This window comes from Symphodus melops (assembly GCF_947650265.1).
Source record: "Symphodus melops genome assembly, chromosome: 21".
Classification (NCBI taxonomy): domain Eukaryota; kingdom Metazoa; phylum Chordata; class Actinopteri; order Labriformes; family Labridae; genus Symphodus; species Symphodus melops.
The window spans coordinates 3,166,493-3,190,390 of record NC_136711.1 but is presented as its reverse complement, the minus strand read 5'-3'; the positions used below and the strand labels follow the sequence as shown (position 1 = coordinate 3,190,390).

Genomic DNA, 23,898 nt, shown 5'->3' with positions numbered 1-23,898 from the left:
AAAAGAGAACCAAGAAGTTCAAGAAGTCGAGATGAAAACGTTGATATCCTGTCAAATCTGTTTCCAGGTTTTTCATTCGAGATATAAAAACATTTAAGGACTCCAGCTCCTTGAGTTTCAAGTCCTTCTCTAACAAATTCCAGGCTGAGGGTGCAGAATACCCAGAAGCCATTTTCCTGATTTCTGTTTGAGTGTTTGGGACAGAGAGCATTACGAGGTCCTGAGAACGCAAAGGATACTGTCCAGTGTGTTTTTAAACACATGCAGTACTGTAGGTCATCTTACCTGAGAGGACAAACGAACAAAGGTGAGTCAGAGCGAGATAACCTTTTCAAACCCGTGCAGATGCAGTTCGTTGTGGTCCCTCGTTGTAATGGAACTCTAAACGTCTTGCATAATGCCAATGAAGCGAACACCTTGTGCGTCTTAAATGAGGCCTCATTACATTAAACAACGTCCTTTAAACTAACTCGTCCGAACACAAAATGTTCAGCAGCAGTCTGACTCATATCTAATAAACAAACTCTCTAACTACTTGAGTTAGCGTGTGACTTTGCAGTAACAGCCCATCTTTTTTTTTTTTCCTTCCATGTTTTGTTTTGTTTTCCCATGGTGCATTTTAATATAGGCTGTGTTGTAATGATAAAGAGAAGAAAAGTGCTTCTGCAGGATAGAGAAGAGATATGGGTCGAAACTTCCAGCGGGATCAGGGATTCTGTCTTTGATCCGCAAGCTCATTAAATAATCATAAACAACATCAAGAACAAGAACAACAATTACAAGCCACCGACTCAGAGTCTCCACTGTTTCGGAGAGGAGAGGCAGAAATAACTCTGAGACTGTGAACCCATATCCCTGTACAATGCTTGTTGTCTTTGCTGTGTAAGGCAAGTGAATGTGAGTCTTGAAAAGCCAAAATACTGCATAATGCATAATGCTCCTCTCAGACTAACGCAGGTGGATCTGCTTTGAAGTCTTCAAACATGCTTAGAAAACAAAATCCCAATTCCTAAACTGCATGTGAGACTGTCTGCATCCAGATTAGGAGGATTTTCCTCCTAATTGCAATAATGATTTTAGCGCTTCAGGTAACGTTTGTAGGCGTTTAATCCCAAACCGGACGAATCGACTACGGTGAATCCTCACAAAAGTTGGCGTGTATATTCCTGCTGCACGTGTGTGTTTGTTAACAGTCATAAATGTCATCTTTACTGTTTTGAAGTATTGCTCTTCATGTGGAAATGGCGCCATAAGGTTTGAAAGTTTGTTTAAAACATGTCTAAGACAAAGGTGTTTTTACGGCCAGCCACTCAAACTTGTTCCCCTCAAATAAAAAGTGGCTGCCAAGTTTTGGCAGCTGTCGCTAGCTACTGTAGCTAATTAAACCAAACGCTACGTCCAAGAGGCGACATTGAGAGTGACCCCTCAGACTGTCTCATTAAAGTCTCCATGTCATATAATTAGTGTTTTTGTCTCCTCACCTGTCAATTTTCCTTCGGACATGGCGGCTGTAGCTGGCAAAATTTGATAGCCGTAGCGATCTAGCTAATTAAGCTAACGTTACGACATCGAGCTGCTCAGAACAATGGCTCTTTCTTTTTCTCAGCTTTTTATTTATAGAGATGTTTATTAAAGTGACCACAGTATTTGATGGTACATGCTAAATTTAAATGCTAAAATATTAGCACATTAAATCAATATGATCAGTAAGAAAAGGTTACACCACAGATTATGCTACGATTGGTGGTAGTAATCTGGTTATGCTGACATGCTCATGAAGGAAGCAGGTTTTAAAGCTGTTAAAAACTGATGGTTAAATTGTGCCGTGCATATTCATGACCAAAAGTGAGGCAATACCTGCTCTGCGCTTCTGTTACCTGGAGTTTACTTTATTTACTTTTTTTCCACACACTTGTCAGATTACATTAACATTTAGCTCTGCTGAAGAAGTTGCCTTCCTAATCTCAATCTATCCAAGTGTTTTTGGCGTCGGCACAGTGGGAGAACATGCACTAAGAGGGCTTTAGTTCTCACTGCGTTCATCCTGTGCTGATGAAAAGGAGCCCATATTAAAGCTGATGGACTGTACTTAAACATTGTCAGCACTCTGGCTTTTCAAACTAATAATCCAAGTGCTCACGGGTTGCTCTGTGTAATTCAGCAGTGACGCAGATTGTGGGGTGGCTGGAGCGCAGTTGGTGAAGAAGTTTGGGGGTCGGGTCCCCAGCTCCTGCAGCCACACGTCCAATGTGTCCTCGGTCAAGACATCTAACCCCAACTTGCTCCTGCTGCTTTGCCTGCGCCTTGTGAATGTGTGTTACTGGGATTAATACCTTCTGATGCTCACTTTACACAGCAGCCTCTACCGTCTGTGTCGGTGTGACCTGCAGGGTAAAAGCGCTTTGAGCAGTCAGAAGACGAGAACAGTGTTACACAAGCTCAAGTCGGTCCATGCTATAGTAAGCCTTCTTTCTATCAACTTCCATTTTTCTGTGGCACCATCTGGCGCCGTCATGTGCTCACACTTCTTTACTCTCATGTGTCTCGCTCCGTCTCTTTTTGTAACTTTATTTATTTTTTTTTTTTCCTCCCCTCTCAGTTCGGAGTGGACAGCGCAGCTTGTCATGTCTATATTGGTACTTTCTCACCCTCTTTTTCTTCGTTTTTTTCTTCGTTTTTTTTTTCCGTCTCTCAGCCACGTCTCTTCCTGTTTGTGGAGCAGCTGTGCTGGAGTGAGTCAGAAACACGGATAGAGCCACGAGCTGCACTTATATCTACAAAGTAGCCCAGTATTGGACATATTCCTTTTGAGGTCTTAACCAGTTTAAGATGTTTAAATGAACAGATTGATACCCCGAGACTCGGCCTCCTCACTGCTATAAATTAAAGAAGATGCAAGGAATTTCCTTTTTATCCTTCATGTTGTTATGCTCGTGTACTTCATGACGCTTTTCAGTCCCAACATGAACGCCAAGACCACCTGCCATCAGGCATGTAACATTACAGAGCATGTCGGCGTGAAGATGTGAACATGGAGACTTAAAGAAAATGCTTCAGCTAAACTTGAAAGGAGACTGGCACATATGTTTTAGTCCTAGGTTAAGAAACGTCAGCTGTAAATCAGCTGCTTTTGAGAGAAAATGAAAAACAACTGAAGAGGATCTGTTGAATAACGTTCAGGATTTGACAAACTATGAAGTAAACTTGGATGAATACGGGTCAGTAGTGCTAAATTCTCATGGCCATGCATGGATTTGGGATGGTTTGTTGGGATGAGGTTTTTTGCATGTCATTATCCTTTTTTCTCCATTTGATTTGATTTTTTTAGATTTCAATTGATATAAAAAAAAAAAACGTTTAAAAAGATTTTAAAATCTGAGATTGTGCAGAATCAACTGACACGAGTTAATGTTTTAACAGCACCTGTTATGAAATAAACTAAAGTTAATCTTGATGCTTCTATCAATGATGTCTACAGGCTTTAAAGACGCACACTTGAATATCATCAGCATAACACTAGAACGTCTGAGGTGACGTAAAATATACCCGAGACAGATCCTTGAAGGGTTAAGCAGCAGTTTCAGACATTTAGGGACCAAGTGGCTCCGTTTAAGACATACGGGGGGGGAGAAGTTCAGGGCGCACCAAGGGACAACCACCCGCTGCCAGAACCATCAGGATTCTGTTCAGGTTACCAAGGCCGCTGCACTGTATGTGACCTCAGCTCTGGTGTCAGCTGTCGTCTGTTCTGTCATTTTGTCTCGCTCTGCCCTTGTCCTTTTCTTGCCTCTTGTCTGTCTGAACATCAACTTGTTTTCATATTCTCCCCCTCTGTTCCCTGCCCGTTCATTGTATGCGCCAGCTGCTTTTTTTTTCTCCCTCTTCTTTTTATTTTGGCGAGTTCCTCTAAGATGTGGCTATTTCCTTATTCAGGCCAGCTCAGCCTGGTGCAGCTCAGATCAGATCATACACAGCGGCGGAGGAGTGGAAGCAGCACGCAGAGATTCGGTAAAGATGGGAGAGGATCACAGAGGAGGGCGGTCGAGGCGTTGTGTGAAGGAAGGGATTGTGTGCACTTCTAAAGCGTGTATAAGAAGGTGTTTATGTGAGAAGGCGTGTGGTCAGCAGCACTCGGGTGACAGTGAGCTGTGATGACTGCAGCAGGACGGACCGTTGCGTCATGCTAAAGCAGACCCCAGGCCAAACACTGTCTGATAGCTAACAACAGATTGCATCAATAGCTCTGCGTTTGTCCCATTGTCAGGCTTACAGGTAACATTAAAAAACGTTTTCTAATGGAGATAATGAAAACGTTGTTTGTTACATGGACACTAAACCACACTGTTTTCTGCAGAGAATACAGGATGTAGCACATTTGTCATCATCAATGTTGTTGCGTCGAATCAGAAAACCTGCTGAGAGGGCTTGACTCCGTGTCTCTGAAGGTGTGTTTAAACTGAATGAACTGAAAAAAGGGGGCGGGCCATGGCGGTGACAAGTGGAGTAAAAAACGACTGTCAATCATTTTTTTACTACCAGCCTTATCGCTAATTGTAGCTCCGCTGAAACGTCTTCCACTCGATGATAAACACATTCTGACAAGGTCTTCACAATAAAAGTTCAAGGTTTACATGTCAATGACAGGCTTTTATTGTGAAACAGCAATATTAGGAAATGGGGGTCTTTTCAGTGCTAATAACTCAACACAACAGAGAAACAAAACTTTAAACCTCAGATACATGTAGAAGCTTCTCAGTCCTGAGAAGTTTAACACAGTGACAAAACGACTTTCTCAATCAAATTCTTTCCAGGTGAAACTTTTGATGGTTGTGACTCCTCATATAATCTGTCAAAACAATAAAATAAAACTAAACCAGCCTTAAAGACAAACTGAATGAAAACCTCTGAACTAAACTCTTTTTCTGTTTATGAGCGAGTTGAAGGATGTCAGTATTTTTTTTGATAGTTGAATGAAATTCCCAGAATAAAATATGAAGTTATTTAAATCCTATGAGCCTTGATTTGATATTATTCGTCTGACATTTCGTATTCGTATGACATTTTGCTGCCGGTAATAAAGTGGCAGCTGAAAAAAATAAAAAAAAGCAGTGATGGGTAGATTTTTGAATCCACCAGTCACAGTGTCATGAGGGCTAAAGAGTTAATTTCCAACCCTGGCTTTGGTGTCAGTTTCACCTCTCGTCACGTTTCATCTAATCACTTCTTTTCACCGCCGTCTGACATCTTCCCGCTTTCTTCCTCTTCCTCTTCCTCCTTTATCCTGCTGTCACATCAACTCGGGTTCACGTTACTCTCATTCAGGTCATAAGTGACGCAGACGAATTCTGTTCACAACGTTGAATTTTTAACATTAAAATATCCACTTTTGTACATTTAAGAACGATGAAATATTGTTTTTATATAATTAATATATTTAATATTCATTTGTTTGTTGACTGTGATTTCTGCAGCTCCTTATTAGTCCTCATCCTGCAGACTTTTATAAAGACATGAGCCTCTGTGTGACCTTGAATATAAAGAGGGGGTGGCATAATGCATCTGAATAATAAAGCTCTTTGCATGTAAGGTCCAGGCATGAGTAAACGAACACTAAAAATAGGATGTGCATCTTAATGACCCTGCATTAATAATAGCAGAGAAGATGGACCGGCTTGTTTAATCAAATTGGTAACGCAAGCACTTAGCCACTCGACCACTGCTTAACCGTTATGTGTAAAATACACACACACACACACACACCATACTGTACATGCAGACCCGCACCCACACAAATGGAGGGAGAATGACAAACTGATTAGCTCCCTCTAACTGAGATTTAATTGGGTTTCTTCACGCCTAAAATTACCTCCCTCTTTTATAATGTCCCATTTCAAAGACGTGGAGGGAAAAAAAAATAAAAAATCGAGGTGATGAACGGTTGGCGTGTCGAGGACAGTCGCAGCTCCTGGGCACACTTCCTCTTCCATAACTTGAACATAACAGGAGGTGGCATGTGCCTGTTGGACTTGGCCATCAAATTGACCTTAAAATATGTGTTTGGTTGTCCTTTTCATTGTCAGAAACACACAGGGTTCTCTCAGGGATACAGCATTAAGATGTCTGCTTTTTGAGCCTGTTTTTGGATAACCTTAAGTTGTCTTTTTATTGCTTTGCAGCCATATCTGATCCTGAGATTTTTACATTTGTTTGTAGACATGTAAATAAGGACTGAGCACTCTGATAAATCTGTTTATTAGCCTGAAATAAAATGTAGTAGAGCCGTAAATCAACTGAGCCCTTATGCTTTGATGCATTTTGATCCTCCTGGTCTCAACGTCACAGTACCTAAAACTTTGACTTGTGGAGGTGAAATAACTCTGCGTTGTTTCTATCTCTGAATCTAAGACAAAGTATTTTTAGAATTGATAACAGCTGAAATCTGCTTCAAGGGATTGAAGGCCTTCCAGAAGTCCCAGACTTGTTGCTGCGTCTTTACTTTATATTTGGTGGTGGATTAGCGCCTATAGAGCGGCGGTCGTATTCGAGAGTGCAGAGATTTAACAGGCTGCCTGAGGATACTCTTATTGTTATTCTCTTCATAACTTCTGAGCTGCAGTTAAACAGTCATATAGAGAAACAATTCAGCCGGATATGCAAACAGAGCTGTGCCAGTTTGGGAAAACTTTCTGTCATAAAAGAAGCTGTTGTGTTATTGGGTAATTGCTTACATTTAATATTGCTTTTTGTAGCTTACTGTTTGTGGTGGGTGGTCACCTGCTCTACTGATGGTAACCATGGTTACGTTAGGTAGAGCTTTGGTTCTTCAGTTTGGTGTGTCACACAGGGTTATGTCTTCATGACGTTTTTTGAGCTTTTGCATGTTGACCAAACTGTACGTTATTATTAAAGGAGCATCGTGTAACTCTGACACCTAGTGTCTAAAATGGGTACTGCAGCTCCAATTAAAATATTGAAGAGAGCTGTCTCCCCCCCGCCCCCTTCTCGCGATGTGAGTAGACGTGCACGAAGGTTGTTATGTCGCACACACTGAAGCTTCAGCGTTTAACCAGCTCTGCTTTTGTCTATTACAAACGTATCTGCAGTGTTTATCCTCGTTTGACCACGTTTCTGATCGTGGAGGTTTTATCTGAAGCGGTCTGCTTGGCTGATTCTGCCACTGCAACACGTGTTGGTTTGCTGTTTCCCTGACAGAGGGGCGTCGAGCTACGCTGTGGGGAAAGACAAACACAGACCTTTCTGCACAGGAACACGGGATATAGTGAGGTTCTTCTCTCATTTAATTTAGTAGATATCTTAAATTGGACCTTTTAATAAAATATTCTGTCACAGACTGTTTTATAGTTGTTAATTAAAGAATGCAGAGAAACATGCAGAGTCGCTGTTTTTAAAGTAAACCTACTTCATCTGACTTAAATGTTTATTCATGGTGTTAATTAAAACAAGGAAGTATGTAGAGCAGTGCTGCTATAACATACTAGCTACATTTTAGCATTGGGGTTGAATATAAAGCAGTGATATTTGAGGTCTTGCAGAGAGCAGATGAGGCTTGATTAAGAGCACAGTCTGTTTCTGCTGTGGACTGATGATTACCTCTTCACTGAATGAAGACGGGATCTGATCACTTTTTTTGCGCTCAGTTATCCTGAGCCCCGTTCTTGAAGAGAGGGGGCTTAGTTCATTCAGTAACACCTCGTGGAGCCCTCGTAGCACATTTCATTCAACCCACATTTAAATGTCAGACGTCTCAATCATGCACAAAAAAACAACAACGTTATTCTTTCTGACAAAAGAGGCCTTTTGACGTGAGTTTGCAGATGCATCTGCAATTTTTGGCTCCGAAGAAAGTCTGAAACCAGACAACACATCTACACTAGCCTTGTTATCTGTATTTTGGCATGGGGTTGCTATGGCAACGTAAAGCTCTAAAGTGCTCGGCACATTCAGCACAGACTGTATTCAGGACATTTTTATACATGTTTGTATAAAACATTCTTGAAGATGCAATCTTTTCTCTGCCCATTCCTCTCTGTGTAGCCTAGCTTAGCATTAATGATGAACACGCAGAACAACTAACCTGTGTGTGTGTGTGTGTGTGTGTGTGTGTGTGACCCACACTGCTAATGTGTGCTGGTGCTTGATGTTCTTCAGCTCAACATTTTTGAAAAAAAAATAAAAAAATCTCGTAGTTATAAACCGTTATCATTATGAAAGGATTTAATGTTTTATGCAGCCTTGAGTGTTTGATAAATGAAGTTTATTATGATCCTCATCAATGTTGTTGTTATTACATAAGAAGCCTCTCCTCCTCCTTCACGGCAGTGTGTGGGCTCTTAAATGTGATGTGAACAGTTAATGTAAGAAGGCCGCTGTAGCAGCAACAGTGATCCACTTTACCTGTCAGCCTGCTCTGTGCTGACAGCAGGTGTCCTCCATACAGCACAGTGTGTGTCACAGCTGTCAGTCTGCTGACAGAGACCTGTCCGGCCTGGTTAGGCACACACACACACACACACACACACACACACACACACACACACACACAGCTTAGCTTGGCCACATTAAGATGAGCCGCCACATTCTCAGAAATGTTAATACAACGTCAAGGTTTGTTAAAGCTGATGACAATTGATTAGCGGGCTGGCAGGAGTCCGACTGTTAAATATATGAACTGGTTTCACCCCTCACTCTCTGTCTCGCTCTGTCTCACTCTGTTTATGGCTCTCTGTCTCTCGCCCCTCTCTCCCTACTTTTCTCCCCTCTCTGTCAGGGGTTTGACTCTTTCCCAGAATCTGTCCAGCTGTCAAAGTCCATTTCATCTCACCTGGGCTGCTGCCGCCTTTTCTCCGCTCGACTCAAACATAATCATCTATTTTTCATGTTTTCATGCTTTATTTAATGTATTGACTGTATTTTCTATAGTCCATTGTTTACCTCAGTGTTTAACATGATGATTTTGTGCAGCTTGATTAATTCATGTTTTGTGCTGCAGGTGGCCGAGATGCACGGGGAGCTGATCGAGTTTAATGAGCGCCTGTACCGTTCCCTCATGGCCAAAGACCACCTCATTGTCCAGATGAGACAGGAACTCATTGACCTGAGAGGACCGGTGAGTGAGCGGACACACACACACTCACACCGATGTCCCACCACTTATTATTTATCTGCTGTTTTACCCCTGTCATTTTCTCTGCCCTCCACGCACTGATTTGCTTTGATTTGCGGTTCTCTGCTCGGTCAAATAACAGTTTACAGCAATTTTCTTGACGTTTTGAATCCTCAGATTCCTCTGTTTTCATTTCTCTTTGATGCTCCCACACTGCAGTTCCCAGAGATAATCTGTCAATCAAACAGTGTGTGCTCACATCTCTGTACTTTCCTCTGGATTTGGTTTGATTTGATTGCTCTTTGAGTGTCTGCCCAACCACAAAGACTCGCTTCCAATGCAAACTACTATTTGTTCTGTTCCAGGGGGAGTTTGAATTAACTGTCCCCCCCCCCCCCCCCCGCCAGCACTTTCAAAGTTGTCCTCTACAATAACAACTAACAGGAACAGAATGCCAACATCTGGTCATGCTCAGGAGAGCTTGAAGCCTTTGGACACACAACAACAAACACACATACACATCGTCCACCGTGTGAGCCTCGGGCTGAAGATAGGACCTCTTATCCCCAAGCTTCAGCCCTGCTCTGCTGGACCACTCACTGTGTCTGTGTGTGTGTGTGTGTGTGCATGTGCGTGTGTGTGTGTGTAACTCTTGGAGAGTCTGATCACAGCCTGGGTGTGTGTGAGACCCTGCGGGGCCCAGGTTCAGACGGTCTCTGTGGGAGAGCAGAGAATCTGACACACCAGCTCTGGACGACAGGAAAAAAAACCCCAATCACATGCACTCACTTTTTTCACGCACATACGGCAGCATCAAGAAGTCCAACATGTGGAGCCGGTCATATGATGAGTGAATCAAATCTCAGGTTTGATGAACGTCCACTGACAGAGTTACAAAGGCTGTAGGGTCAGAGAGACTAAACGATGACATCATCACACATCAACGGTGTGCTGTGACTGCAGGCCGACTCAGCACAGAGTCAGTGCAGCAGCCTGAGATTAACTCCACCTCTCATCTTCTTCTACATGAGCTTATACATGTTATGTGACACAACGTTTGTCTGTTTTCGGGGGACAGATCGAAAATCTTTGTTTGGCTTTTTCTGATTTAGAATTCAAACAGTTGACAAAAATCTTTTCCATACAGTTTTATATTCATCAGTTTACTGATTGAAATGACTGTTTGTTACATTCAGCAAAACATTAAAATCTTCATCATGTAAAGCTCACTGGTCTACTGTATATTCAAAACGTTCAGCATTAATAGCTTTTGATGCATATTTTCTGGCTAATTATTTGATAACTTTTTGAACTCAATTTATAATCAATTAAAATACCTCGTACGGTTTATCTATCAGTCCTCGGTAATTATTTCAAAAATGTATTTTCTTTCTCACTGAATTCTCACTTTTTCTGTTATTTCACGACTTTAAGCTATTTGTTCCTTTTGTCATGATCACATGAACTTTTGTTTCTGTTTTTCATCCATTATCATTTGTTACAGCTAACTAGCTGTTTGTTCTGAGTTCCACACGTGTTCTTCAGATGTTCCTGATTCAAGTCGTGGGAAAGTGTGTAGTGAGCCTATTTGTTTTCCTGCAGCGTTTTCTCGCCACTTAAACAAACTTAACTGGTGATATTCAATATTAAAGATGTGTTTTCACTGCATATATCGTCTTATGTTTCCCATGGCATGTTTGTATTTTTAAGTATGGCGTGTAATGAATGTCTTTCTGTTTCTGACTTCTGATCAGTGTCTTCTCTTACTTCCCAGGTTGCAGGTGATTTGAGTCAGACGTCGGATGATCCCAGCCTTTCAGATTTTGAGACGTGAGAATATTTTCACCTTTACTTTTCCAACCATTCCTGATTTTAAACAAATTCAGACCTCTATGGTTTTATTTTGTTTTGTATTTTACAAGAGCTACATAATGCAAAACATGACTCTCAGTGCAATCCATCCAAAGTCATTATTTAACAGGTTTACCTGTGAATGAAGCATAATCCCTGTTTGATTTCACACATCCATTCATTCTCTCAGATCATGATGAAATTAGATTTGGAGGTGTTTTACCACAGTAAGCTGTAATCTGCTCGAGCTGTCCCAGCAAAGTGCTGACTCACTGTTGCTGCTGCTGCCAGTAATAAGGATGATGGTGATGGTGATGATGGTGATGGTGGTGGTTTGTTGTGTGTCACACAGGGCTCATCGTGCTCTCATCAACGTGTGGATCCCCTCTGTGTTCCTGCAGGGCAGAGCTGCCAACGCCTACCACGTCTATCAGGTACTTTCAGCCTCTCTCTGTGCGATGTCCACTGCTCACCTGCAAAACCAACAGGTGCAAATACGGACATGTGATGACGAACCCCATCGAAAAGACAAATAAGCTGATTAAAACAAAGGCAGAGTGGTTGTGGGAGTTTTTCTGATCAATTTGCTTGATTTAAATTAAATAAAAGAGCGATGGAGTTACCAGTTCATTAAGCCGAGCTGCAAGGAGCAAATGAGCAATCACTGAAGTAGTTATACGTGGAACCAAGTCTGCATGAATTGCTCATCATCAATGTTCATTAGCAGTTGTTGCACTCTTTTTTCTTTTTCTGCTCGACCTTGCTCAAGTCCTGAGACCGAACCTTTGTCTGGTTTATCTATTTAAGGACACTCCTGCGTTTGAGCCAAACGAGTGCTACACACTCCTGACTGATTCATTGACTTGAGATTTGCTGTAGATGTGAATCTGTCACCAGTGAGTTTTCTTTAAAAAAAACTGTTCTTAACCTTGTGAAACATCTCAACTTCAACACGATTGTTTGGTGCATTTGTTTCATGGACTCTAATTACACTCACATGAATGATCCGGTGCATCTTAATACCTTTGGACGTTGACGAAGCCTCCCCACAGAACGCTGAAGTTCTTTTTCTCTAAAATCTGGAGACATTTAAGAAAAGAGACGTGTCATACAGGATCATGACTCAATCAATCATTATGATTAATTAGTTGTTTAGTGTCGTTTTTTTATTTTCTGATTTCTGATTAAGGCCCTGATGTTCGCTTGGTTGACTGGAGGAGCTAGCAGCTCATCGTGAGGCATTTTCACCTCACAAACTCAAAGTTTAGCTGCTTATTGTAACATGTATTCTGATTGGCCAATTACATCAAACCACTGTGAGGAAAACCTCACTGAGTCTGGAGGACTAACTTTTGCCTGTTTACCGTCGGAAAAGGTGGAAACAACCGAGCAAAGAGGTTAAAAGATAAAACGACATATGACGGAGAAAACCTCCAAAAGTGAAGAGATGGCACACAGCGGCGTTTTTAAAGATGGATAAATAAGAAAGAAAAAAGTCGACAAATTCAGACAGTGACAAGGCGGAAAAAGTCCATCAGGTGTTTCATGCTGGATTCATGCTGATGTGGTCGACTTGTCTCACTTGGAAATATTCATTTGATTGTGAGTTACAGCTGGTTTAGTTCATTTTAAGAATGAGTTAAACGATCCTTTTAACACAGCTCCAACTTTGAATTCAAATGGACTGTTTGTTTTGTTGAATACATATTTGTTTGAATATATATATTGAAATGATTTTATGAGTAACTGGCCATGTAATAAGTGTTGGAGTGAACAGTGAGCCGGTTGTTACTGTGGAGGAAGCCTTCAGGATAAGTCTCCTCTGCTTTGTGTCAGAGTCAACCTGCTCACTCCACATTATCCCTCACAGCATGCAGGTGTCCAGGGAAGTTGTCGCATGTATTTAGGACATAGTGGTATCAGTCCAGTGCAGTGAAGCTTCATCCCCAGCATATTAACTATCTGTCTGGTCTCCAGCTTCTGACAGTATGTGGTCCTGAGGGGAAACACACCCATTGGCTGGTGATGTAGAAATGTGTTGCCAATAGTGAAGTTAGTTGAACATGTGTTTGTTCTGAGGCTCGCCGTCCTCGTTGCTGATTGATTTGTGCACAAACAAAACTTACTTGACTGTAAATATCAGGATGAACAATGACGGCACGTCTGTCTGCAGTGTCACTTCAAAGTTTGGAAGCAGCTTTATTTAGAACTGAAGACAGATCCAGTAATGATCCGCACGACATGTGGGAGGCACTTTCCTAATCAAGGTAAGTGAGGACCCGAGCGCAACAATCCCAACCACGGCTTCTCCTCGTATCATTCCCTCTGTGACTGTCACATTAACAAGGGGCTGCACTTCAGCTCACAGTGAGACAGACAGACACACACACACACACACACACACACACAGACACACACACACACACACACACACACACACACACACACACACACACACACACACACACCAACATGCAGTCAGACCCTGCTTTTAACTTTGTGAGACAAACATACAGACAGGCTGTCGCAGTGACATACATGAATAAACACACGTCTGCTGCAGAAAAGTATTGTCGGGATGGAAGTACACACACACACACACACACACACACACACACACACACGCACACACACACAAACATACAAAGAGGAAAAACTCGAAAACACACAGAAATACATAGAAACCTATGTAAGTGAAAGTACAGTAGACACAACTTTAGCTGTACAGAGCCCCTAGTCAGGCACACACACACACACACACACACGCACACACACACGCACACACACACACACACACACACACAGACTGAGCTGTTATCTGCTGTGTAGCCAGCAGCTACAGCTGTAAAGTTAGTCAGAGGAAACCATATGGGACAGAAAGAGACAGGTGACACATCCTCAGCTCGAACTGATAGTCAGGACTGAGTGGCTGCAGAGCTCAGCCCGGCTCAGCTTATACATAATAGATGTAAATTCACAACGCCGAGCACAAGCCGAGAGCACGCTGACACCTTTTTTGTGTGTGTGTGTGTGTGTGTGTGTGTGTGTGTGTGTGTGAAATAATCTCCATCCTCCCAACAGGACAGAAGCTGGACAATTGCAAATGAGATGCATTGTTTCAGTTCCTCTCAATCCTGCCAATTACATGCCGAGACAAATGTGCACAGACTGTTGGGTCTGGGTTCCCTGTTGAAAATGGACACTGATAAAAACATGAGAATCCAAATGATTTTTGCGTGACCATTTCCTCACATTGAGACAAGTGAAGTGCTCGTGTGGAAAGCAGCTCAGTTTTAATTTGCAGTACAGCGTGGGTATGTTGGGACACTCGGTCTTAAGGTCTCTTCCTGATGCTGATCCGGTGTTTTCTGTTCTCCCGATCGTACGTGCTGTATCGGTGTCACAGCTTCATGTTGTACTGAAAACTTGATGCATTTCTCTTTGCCTCCATGCGAGGCAGAAAACTAGGCTAATCTCCAACGATGAGCGTAACACTTCCTGTGAACAAACAATGACATGATCAGACCGTGTTTTGCCCGAGGAATTCCCCAGCCTTTTAAAGTGATTAAAATGTGATAGTAAATCAGTTTAAAGTGTGCGACACACACCGGAGCGCGGGGAAGATCTGCCACGCGTTGGCCAATAATCAGTGTCCACCTGCGGTCTCACATTTATCTTCTCCAGCATTGAACCTGAACATTTTCCATGTGCTTCACGGATTCAGCCTAATTTCTCTTCTCACTAACACTTTGAGTCAGACTGCTGTCCAGCCCTGGAGCTACTACAAAGCACAGTCCATCTGCTGTGTTGGATACTTCCAGTCCCAGAGCTATATTTGTCTTAATGGCTCCCAGTGGAAATGGCTTTTGTTCTTAGACAGGCTAATGGATGGCCAAGGTTACTGGAGTCATTGTTTGTTAAGGTGAGGCTGTTGTGCTGATTGAACACCGAGCTAACAGTCTTAAAGACCGAAGAGAATCAGGAGGAGAAGGATCTTTAAAATACCCTCGAGCGGCAGCATAGACCTTTTTTTTTTTTTTTTTTTTCCCTCTCAGTATTTTTTCCATTCTCGCATACACGCCCATATGCCTCCAAAATTGAACCAATGATGAGAGCAATGAGCCATAGCCGGAGCCAGAGAGGGTTTTGGGAGCCGCTAAGAGTGAATGGGATTTTAGAAGCGGGAGCCTAAGTTAGGTCACAGCAACCTTGTGGTTTGAAATAAGCACGCGAGCAGCTCTGTTCTGCTGCTTCCAACCACCTCCTCTTCAGTGCTTAGCCCCTACTGTGCTATCCATACGTCCCTTCTCATTTTAATCTGTTCCTTCCATCTTGACTCCTCAGCCAGATTGAATTACATTATGTTGACGCTAAAACCACTTGCACTTCATATCCTGTCCATGCATTTCATCTGAGCCACTTTTCTCTCCAAGATCTCTGAAATGACTTCTCTTTAAAGCCTGTGAATGGATGTCAGGAGACAGACAGAGACAGAAAGCGAGGGACTGATGGATTTGCTCCATTATCAGTCGGGGTTCTGCTCTTTGTGGCACGTCGTGCCTCCGGGCCTTCAGCCCTCTATCGCTCCATCCTTCACTCTGCTTCTTTCCCGCTTCTGAACTCATAATGAGAGAATTATACCGGCCGCGGCGAATCAGTGTCTCCCTCCCACACATTACCAACAATGGAAGTTATCATGAGAGGGGGAAAGGAGGAATCATTTGCGCGTCGTCGACGAACACAGAGTGTCATTTGTTGGGTGCAGGAGTGCCTGTGTTTTTATCACCTGTGTACTTTAGACTGGCATCGTGCTGAGAAAAGAGCATCCGTCATAGGCTGATGAGGAACTCTTCTTCCTTCATTAAATGAGGTGCGGGCGAGCTCTGTGTCATTAGTTGATGGATTTAAGTGTGCAATAAGGCAGAACTCATACGGAGAAAAAAGGGAAAGTTTGAGAAAAAGAGCTTAAGGAGCTATTTTAATGTAGGACTTACTATTACGGTTTTTCCTTTGAGCGACAATTTGACTGAAACGTTTCAGCAGCTATGCGGTCGCTTGTGATCAAGTTAGGTAGAGACATTCATGGTTCATTAATGATCTATTCTGACATTTTTAAAACTTTCGTGACGTATTTTCTTTGATGATATTCCTGGGCAAGTTGCGCCTTTATTAGTTAAATCAGTGAAGAGAGACAGGAAGCACTGGGAAACATGAGTGTGGTGAAATGCAGCAAATGTCAAATCAAACACGGGATGAGAGCAGTAATGTAAAGGACGTTCAAACTGGCCTATCTATCTATCTATCTATCTATCTATCTATCTATCTATCTATCTATCTATCTATCTATCTATCTATCTATCTATCTATCTATCTATCTATCTATCTATCTATCTATCTATCTATCTATCTATCTATCTATCTATCTATCTATCTATCTATCTATCTATCTATCTATCTATCTATCTATCTATCTATCTATCTATCTATCTATCTATCTATCTATCTATCTATCTATCTATCTATCTATCTATCTATCTATCTATCTATCTATCTATCTATCTATCTATCTATCTATCTATCTATCTATCTATCTATCTATCTATCTATCTATCTATCTATCTATCTATCTATCTATCTATCTATCTATCTATCTATCTATCTATCTATCTATCTATCTATCTATCTATCTATCTATCTATCTATCTATCTATCTATCTATCTATCTATCTATCTATCTATCTATCTATCTATCTATCTAATCTATCTATCTATCTATCTATCTATCTATGGCTCAGTTCAATATGGTTCAGTTCAGTATGGTTCAGTTCGGTATGGTTCAGTTCGGTTTGGTACCTGTTTCTTGGCATTCCCACCGTCAAAAGTTATGAATGGTACCAACATAAGGAATCTGTACCATCCTACATCTTTGGTACCCTTCTGTCTGGGTGCCAAGGGTTATGATCCAACCTTAAACGGTTTCTTTTCCTGTGTCCCGTTCTTCTTCAGCTTTAACTTAATTAACATCTGGCTTCACTGTGTTGGGCTGCTATGATGTCACACTGTAACAGAGCAAAATAAGGGCACGATTGGCTGTGGGTTTACCGTGCCGGACTAAACCAAACTGTACTGAACTAAACAGAGCTTTAGCCTTTGAATGGAAGTCCAGCCTGAGTGTAAATAAAGTCTTTTTATTTGAATATCTCTAAACATCTCAACAGGCGACCACCCAAAGTGCTTTGCCTCTGGTGCATGAAGTTTATAAAGTGCCCAAAGTAGAGGTGTACTTTTTCAAAGGAACAGTAAAAGCATACAACACAGCATCAGTTCTGAGGCTCACTATCTGACTCAGGTTGTTTTACATTTCTCCCGTCAGACACTCTGGGGAGTCCCGCTGAGCAGCTCTCTGTGTCTGATGGGAGCTTTCAGGTCGTTGATTACTGGGTGTCATACCTGTGGCGCTGCAGCAGCGGGTGGGGTACACTCTCTGTACAGCAGCTGTCATTCTATGATAAAGTTTTGTTTGCTAACAAAGAAGAAGCAAATATCATTGTTGACTAATGTGTAGTTGATTATTCTCACAGGGTTTTTGAATATTTCAGTCTTATGTACTGGAGCACCAACTCTAGAAAATTGCAGGTTTTTTCTGCTGATTTGGGGCTTTGTGAAACGCAGTAGTCTGAAAATAATAAGCATCAGTTTACAGCAGAAGCTTGAAAAGCTGGTATTAAAAGAATAGAAAAGCAGCTATTCAAAGCCTCCAAACAAATCCACTCTCTGTCAGCATGCCAGGGCAACACGGAGAGGAACGTTTTCCTCATGTTGATTTTATCTGTGGGCCTTTTTGACCAGCTGAAGAGAGACAGGAAGCGTTAGGAAGACAGAGCATGGGGGGGGGTGACATGCAGGAAAGGGACTCGGCCGGATTTGAACCCACAGCCGCTGCGATGAGGACTATAACCTCTGACAAAAATAAAAAAAATACTTTTACTACCTTTACTAGCAACATTGAAAAGTTAGCTTCATCTCATCATCGTCATCATTTGACTCATGGTTCAGTGGTGGAGTCGTCTGCTCCCAACCAGAAGGTCTGGGGTTTGATTCCCAGCTCTTGCGGCCACATGTCAGATGTGTCCTTGGGCAAGGCACGTTGGTGTCGTATGAATGGATTTGTTGGTCATGGTCACTTTAGATCAGTGTGTGACCTGCGGTGCTTTGAGGAGTCAGAAGACTAGAGAAGTGCGACACGAGCTCAAGTCCTTTGACCATCTTTTTTATTTACTTTGTTTACTGCGCGATGGAAGACGTCTTCCACCTCCATCATTGTCTTGTCTGCATTAATGTATCTTTCCTCCTCTGTCCAAAGAGACAAAGAGACATGTTTAGCTTAAGTCTTCACTTTTCTTTTACTTTTCTTTTCTGCACATTTGTTAAACATGTTCTTCTCTGTTATTTATTCACAGGACAGAAAATGAGGGACTGACCACAGCAAGATCCTTTTTCTTTCAGATAGGCTTTTTTTTTTTTTTGTGTCCATCCGTTCAAGCATGCACACACAGACTCTCTCTGAATGCAGTGTGAATGAGGAGTACGTACAGTACATCACGGTATGCACAAATAGTTCAACACCAGTGCTGAGAACTAGCTCTGTTGATCCAGCGCTCCAGCTGTTTTACATACACATTTAATAGATATATGCATATATTCCATACCAGTTATTCTCTTTGATCAGCAAAAAGCTGAAACTCCCATTTCCACACAAAGTCAGGGACTCAATGCAAACTTCCCACTGTTTCTAATTATGCAAATGCAGCAGGATAACGTTCACCGTCACTCCTCTCTTCACATTCTTCTCCTCTCTCAGCTCTTCACACTTTTGTTCGCTTTCCAAAGCGCCGCGCCACGTTTAAGAGATACAGCAGGTAAAAGTACACGCTGTGCACTCTTCTGTATTTTTTCTTTCCTTTTTTGAAAGCGCCTTTGTGTTATCTGTTCTGCATACGCTCGTCTTCATGCATAGTACAGCACCTTTAACCACGGCTGTTTGTGCACGCTGAGAGGAAAAGTGATAGAAGGTCCCAATTAATAGCCGTTACATAAACCATCTTTTCACTTTGCCGAGCCTTTAACACGCTCCATATGAAACCACATAAATCAGCCTCTCAATGAATAATTGAGACGTCCTCGCTGACACTCTTTCAGATGCGTGCTCGGCTGCCTGCAATGGTCCGCCGTCCCTGACAGAAATTCAATGTGGGAAATGTGTTAGCACCTTTAATTTCTATATTAGCCATTGGGTTGAGTCGGGTTAGCTTAGGAGACCTGTGGCAGCCGAGGCGGAAAGCTTTACATTCAGAGGCGCTCAGTGCGAGTCCCTCTGATCAGCCAGAAGCTTAGACCGCATGCTGATGGGCTGCTTTAGCAATGCAGATGAGATAATACATCCATATGTATAGATGGTAGTGTGTGTGTGTGTGTGTGTGTGTGTGTGTGTGTGTGTGTGTGTGTGTGTGTGTGTGTGTGTGTGTGTGTGTGTGTGTGTGTGTGTGTGTGTGTGTGTGTGTGTGTGTGTGTGTGTGTGTGTGTGTGTGTGTGTGTGTGTGTGTGTGTGTGCGTGCGTGCGTGCGTGCGCGTGCGCTGGTGTTACAGTCAAAGATGGATCTTCTGTTTTGCTGATGATCTTGCGCTCATATTTCCCACGCGTGTGCTGCTGCGAGTGTGTGCGTACGTACGTGCATGTGAGTGATTATGCTTGTGATTATGGCTGGTTGGTGACAGAGGGTGATGACTGTTATGTTGATGATGATGATGATGAATGTTTTACATCGATGATGATAATTAGAATCGTTGCATTGGTCTTACTTCTCCTCAGTCTCAGATTGAATGCCGTCACGAAGGCCGACTTCAGCTTCGCTTTGATTTACATGATATTTCCATTCATGCTGAATGATCAGCATGAGGGGGATGTGGTTCAGTGGTGTGCAGGGTGGACATGACTGGGCTGAATGCTGAAACATTTTTTAGGCAAGATTTAAATGCAAGTAGAATTTTGAAGTCGTAGTCAATAATGAGCAGTTAATGGTGAATATCTGTTAACATCATGGTTTGCGCCGCAGTCGACCAATGTCATTTTATAACTTTCATGACAAATAAACGGCTGAAATACACACCGGTGTGTGTGCGCACACTGGTGGTCAGATGAGCCATCATCATGATTTTGGTAAAACATCCAAGCTAATAAAATGCTCTAGTCACAGGTGACTCTCAGCTCACACATCGATGAGGGAGCAAAAATATGAACAAGGTGAGTTTAAGGAGTCGTTCCATAAGACTGTTACTGACAGTATTTGGAGTCATTTTCTCCCAGGTTAACACACCAGGTTTTCACATGTTGAGAGGCTCATTCTATCACCTCAGATCTGATGATGATCTTCAACAGTTCTCCTTGACCTCAAAAAGCACATTTCACAGAATGCATTTAAAAGGTGTAAGGAAAGTGTTATGAACAGAGTGATAAAGAGAAATGTAAAATATATATATATAGAGAAAGACATCTCAATATAAAGTGAAATAGGTCAATTGAAAATGAGAAAAACATGTTTTTATACCTATATAAGAAAATTTCAATTTCTTAAAAAAAAAAAAATTCATTGAAGTTGTTTTACACCGAGCTGCATCACTGAACCTGCTTCTGTTATTCTGTTGACTGTAAGTCATTGATAGAAACTCTAGAAAGTCATAGCATAGCCTGCATATAAATATGGACGTAGCCTCAGTAACATCACCCATTGGTTTCTCAAGCTGATTTTGAAACCATCAGCGGCGGCGGCCATATTAGAAACTCTTTCACAAACAGTTTCAGTCACCATAGCAACGGGAAAAGAGCCGGAGCTCAAACTGCTACAATCATTCAGATCAGCCACGCCCCTTTTTATAAACTACTATTACCTTTCATGAAGTTATTTTTTTAAATGTACCTTCACTCAGTGTGTGCAGGTCAAGAAACAGGCTCGTCAGATCAAAGTAGTCCAGGCTGTAAATGTCTTTATGTCCGTGGTTGTGGACGGGTTAGTGTGGACAAACAGCACAGCATAGGAAGCTTTGTGCAGCTCCAGTCATTTTGTAAAAGTTACTGCTGTTCTTGTGTTGGACTGCGTTTCATACAGAGATATTTCGTTCACTTTTACTGCTGCCTAGTGAAAAGCAATTCATTATAAAGCACTTTAAACCCTTTGGACTATTGGAATCTCAACATATTCTACCATTATAAATGTTTGAGTGGTGTCACACGACTGTTTTATTGGAAACCATAAAAGGACCGTTCTGCAGATTGTGTTTTGTTTGGGGGCAGCTTTTATGTCGCTGAATCACGTCTCCAACTTGTGACTGGAGTTTCTGTTGAACTCGTCTGATGAGTCCTGCAGGTTATTGCATCATACGGCGTCTTTTTGTCCCCTTTTGATCTGGATTTGAACCAGGTCTGTCATAGCAGATGAAACCCTAACTTCTCTTTGAAGGAGGCCCGGCTCCATTGAAATGTGCATGTGGTCATCAGAAACACGATGTAAGACTTTGCTCGAGCGTTTCTTCCTGCTGGTGTCGTGTGGGGGATTCGCCTGGTGACGGCGTTGTCTCTTTGAGGAGGTCAGGAGGGGGAGCGTGATGATCTCTTCCTCAAACCTGGGATTAAATCTTGGGCTGGAAAAAAAGCTACACATCTGCTCACCTCCCTCTCCCTGTCTTGATCACTCTCACTTTATAATTCTGTAACTGTAACCCATTCAGGTCTACTGTGCTTCTCTCTACACTCCCCGCCCCTTTCTCCTCATCCTTTGCTTCCTCACTACGCTAAAAGCCACTTCGACGACTCGCCAGTGACTCATTTGTTAACATGAAAGAGGAGAACGAGTCTCTTCCAGTGACTGAGTTTTTTAGTGAAGCGTTTAAGGAGTGACACACGCAGAGATGTGGAGAGGAAGTAAGGGAAGTAAGCGTGACAAAAGATGCAGACGAGCTTCAGCGTGTCACTTTTTCCTCCCGCTGCGGCTTCCGATGGTTTTTCCAAGGGAACCCCCGACGTAGACGCTGAGTGCTCATATCTGGTGACCCCCTGCTGCTCCTCAAGAAGAGTCTTTTGATGAAAGCTTCCAGTTTGGGGTTTATTGATGGCTGTTCTGGATTGGGAGGAGAGATGGAAAGCCTGCAAAACAAACAGCGGGCCTTCAAAGCAACATTTTGAAGGTTTAACCTGCTGCCACGTTCTACCTGAATGTGTACTTACCACCCGTGTTCTGACTTTTCCCACAGACCTTTTCTGCACAGTTCTCTAATTCTCATTTTAACATGTGTCCATTTAACTTCAAGTGCCTCTTTAAATGCTGACCTTTCAGTGTTCCTTTGCAGATTAGCAAAACAACACAAACTATTGTCATCAATCTGAGTCAGCAGTCATTTATCATCACATAAACACTGCTCCGTATAAATATGCATAATGGCACAGCCAGCATTAAGTAAATGTCCAATTAATCCTTTTTAGGCTTCAACTCTTCATTGCTGTTTAGATTTGACAAACAGAGCTGAGAGTTAAATATTTCAGAAGGTCACCGTGGATCTCATGTTGGAGGGTTTTGTTTGTTTTGGTTACTTTGAAACTGTGAAATGAACATTTCCTCTTTAAAATGGCTCGTATGAGGATTTTAATTATGACGCACCAAGAGAGTATTATTCTCCAGCAGTCTTCCCCGTGCACGGCCTTTAATGTTGTCATGTTTCTGGAACATACCATGAACATATGTTTTTGCATTCAGCTTTCTATATACACTAAGCCATACCTTTTTACTTTCTGTCAGTTTGAGCTCCCACACTGACCAATCAGCTTCTGTTTCGTCAGGTTTCCTTGAATGTTTGGAAATGCACCTTTTAATAAAATGCATTATTATTATTATTATTATTATTATTATCATTATGTGACCATTTGTATTGAAGATACCTCTGTATGCCATGTGACAGTGCTGAGTGAACCTGAGGATGCTGAAAGTCTCTCTCTCTCTCTCTCTCCTCTCTCTCTCTCTCTCTCTCTCTCTCTCTCTCTCTCTCTCTCTCTCTCTCTCTCTCTCTCTCTCTCTCTCAAACCGATCAGCTGATAGATCAGTATCAGATTCATTTTTCGGTTTCTGCCTCTAAAATCCAGATTTCTCTGCCGATTTGTCGAGCGATGTGACTTTTCCTGCTTCAGAAATGAAAACAGAATACATTAATATTAAGCCCCCGTCAGATTGAAGACTTGTTTTTGACAGAAAAAAAAAAAAAACTCGGGCAGGGAGAAACCCTCTCTTGTCACTCTCTTGTAGTTTCAGTGATTACATTTTAATGAGCAGGGTTCCCCTTCAAACACCATCTGCTTGTGTTTATGATATTTGACTGATTAATGGAAGCAACACCAAAGTGATCCGTCAGCGTTGTCGTCCTGATTCAAATCTCTCTTATTACTTCCACGACGTGCTGAACCAGTAATGGCTTCTTACAGAACGCGTCGTGTTTCCTTCTATGTTATGGTAAGCTCAAAGTCAATCAGAATAAGAAGTGGAGAGGAAGGCAGTTTTGGAGGTTTTACTGAGACGCCTTTCTGTTATATTAGTGTTGTAAAATCCCCTCCTGGCAGAGAGACAGACGCTGTGTGCCAGTCTTTATCAGCCGACCTGGAGCAGTTACCTGCCGGCATGAGAGCGTGGAGGAAGGCGTGGTGAGTGTTTTATTCACTGAGGCAGCACAGTTGTGTTTCAGTGTGAAGCTGTTCAGGACCAAAACAAAGGAGTATGGATTGTTTCACTGCCGGTGCCTCCCAGCCTCGCTTCACCACGCAGCCGCAACCAATCTCGTCTTTGTCCTGCTTCTGTCTTTCTTTGTCGACTCAATCACAAGACTGT

The 23,898-nt window shown here is 42.3% G+C and overlaps 1 protein-coding gene across 3 annotated transcripts in view; it reads left to right on the top strand.

The window, feature by feature from the left end:
- snx29 (sorting nexin 29) overlaps positions 1-23,898 on the top strand; it is a 123,865-nt gene that overhangs the window by 65,067 nt on the left and 34,900 nt on the right. For all 3 annotated transcript variants that reach the window (XM_079372537.1, XM_079372536.1, XM_079372538.1), the window contains exons 16-18: positions 9,011-9,127; positions 10,899-10,954; positions 11,328-11,409. In XM_079372537.1, coding sequence (XP_079228663.1) covers positions 9,011-9,127; positions 10,899-10,954; positions 11,328-11,409 — 255 coding nt within the window. The remainder of the gene's footprint in view (positions 1-9,010; positions 9,128-10,898; positions 10,955-11,327; positions 11,410-23,898) is intronic.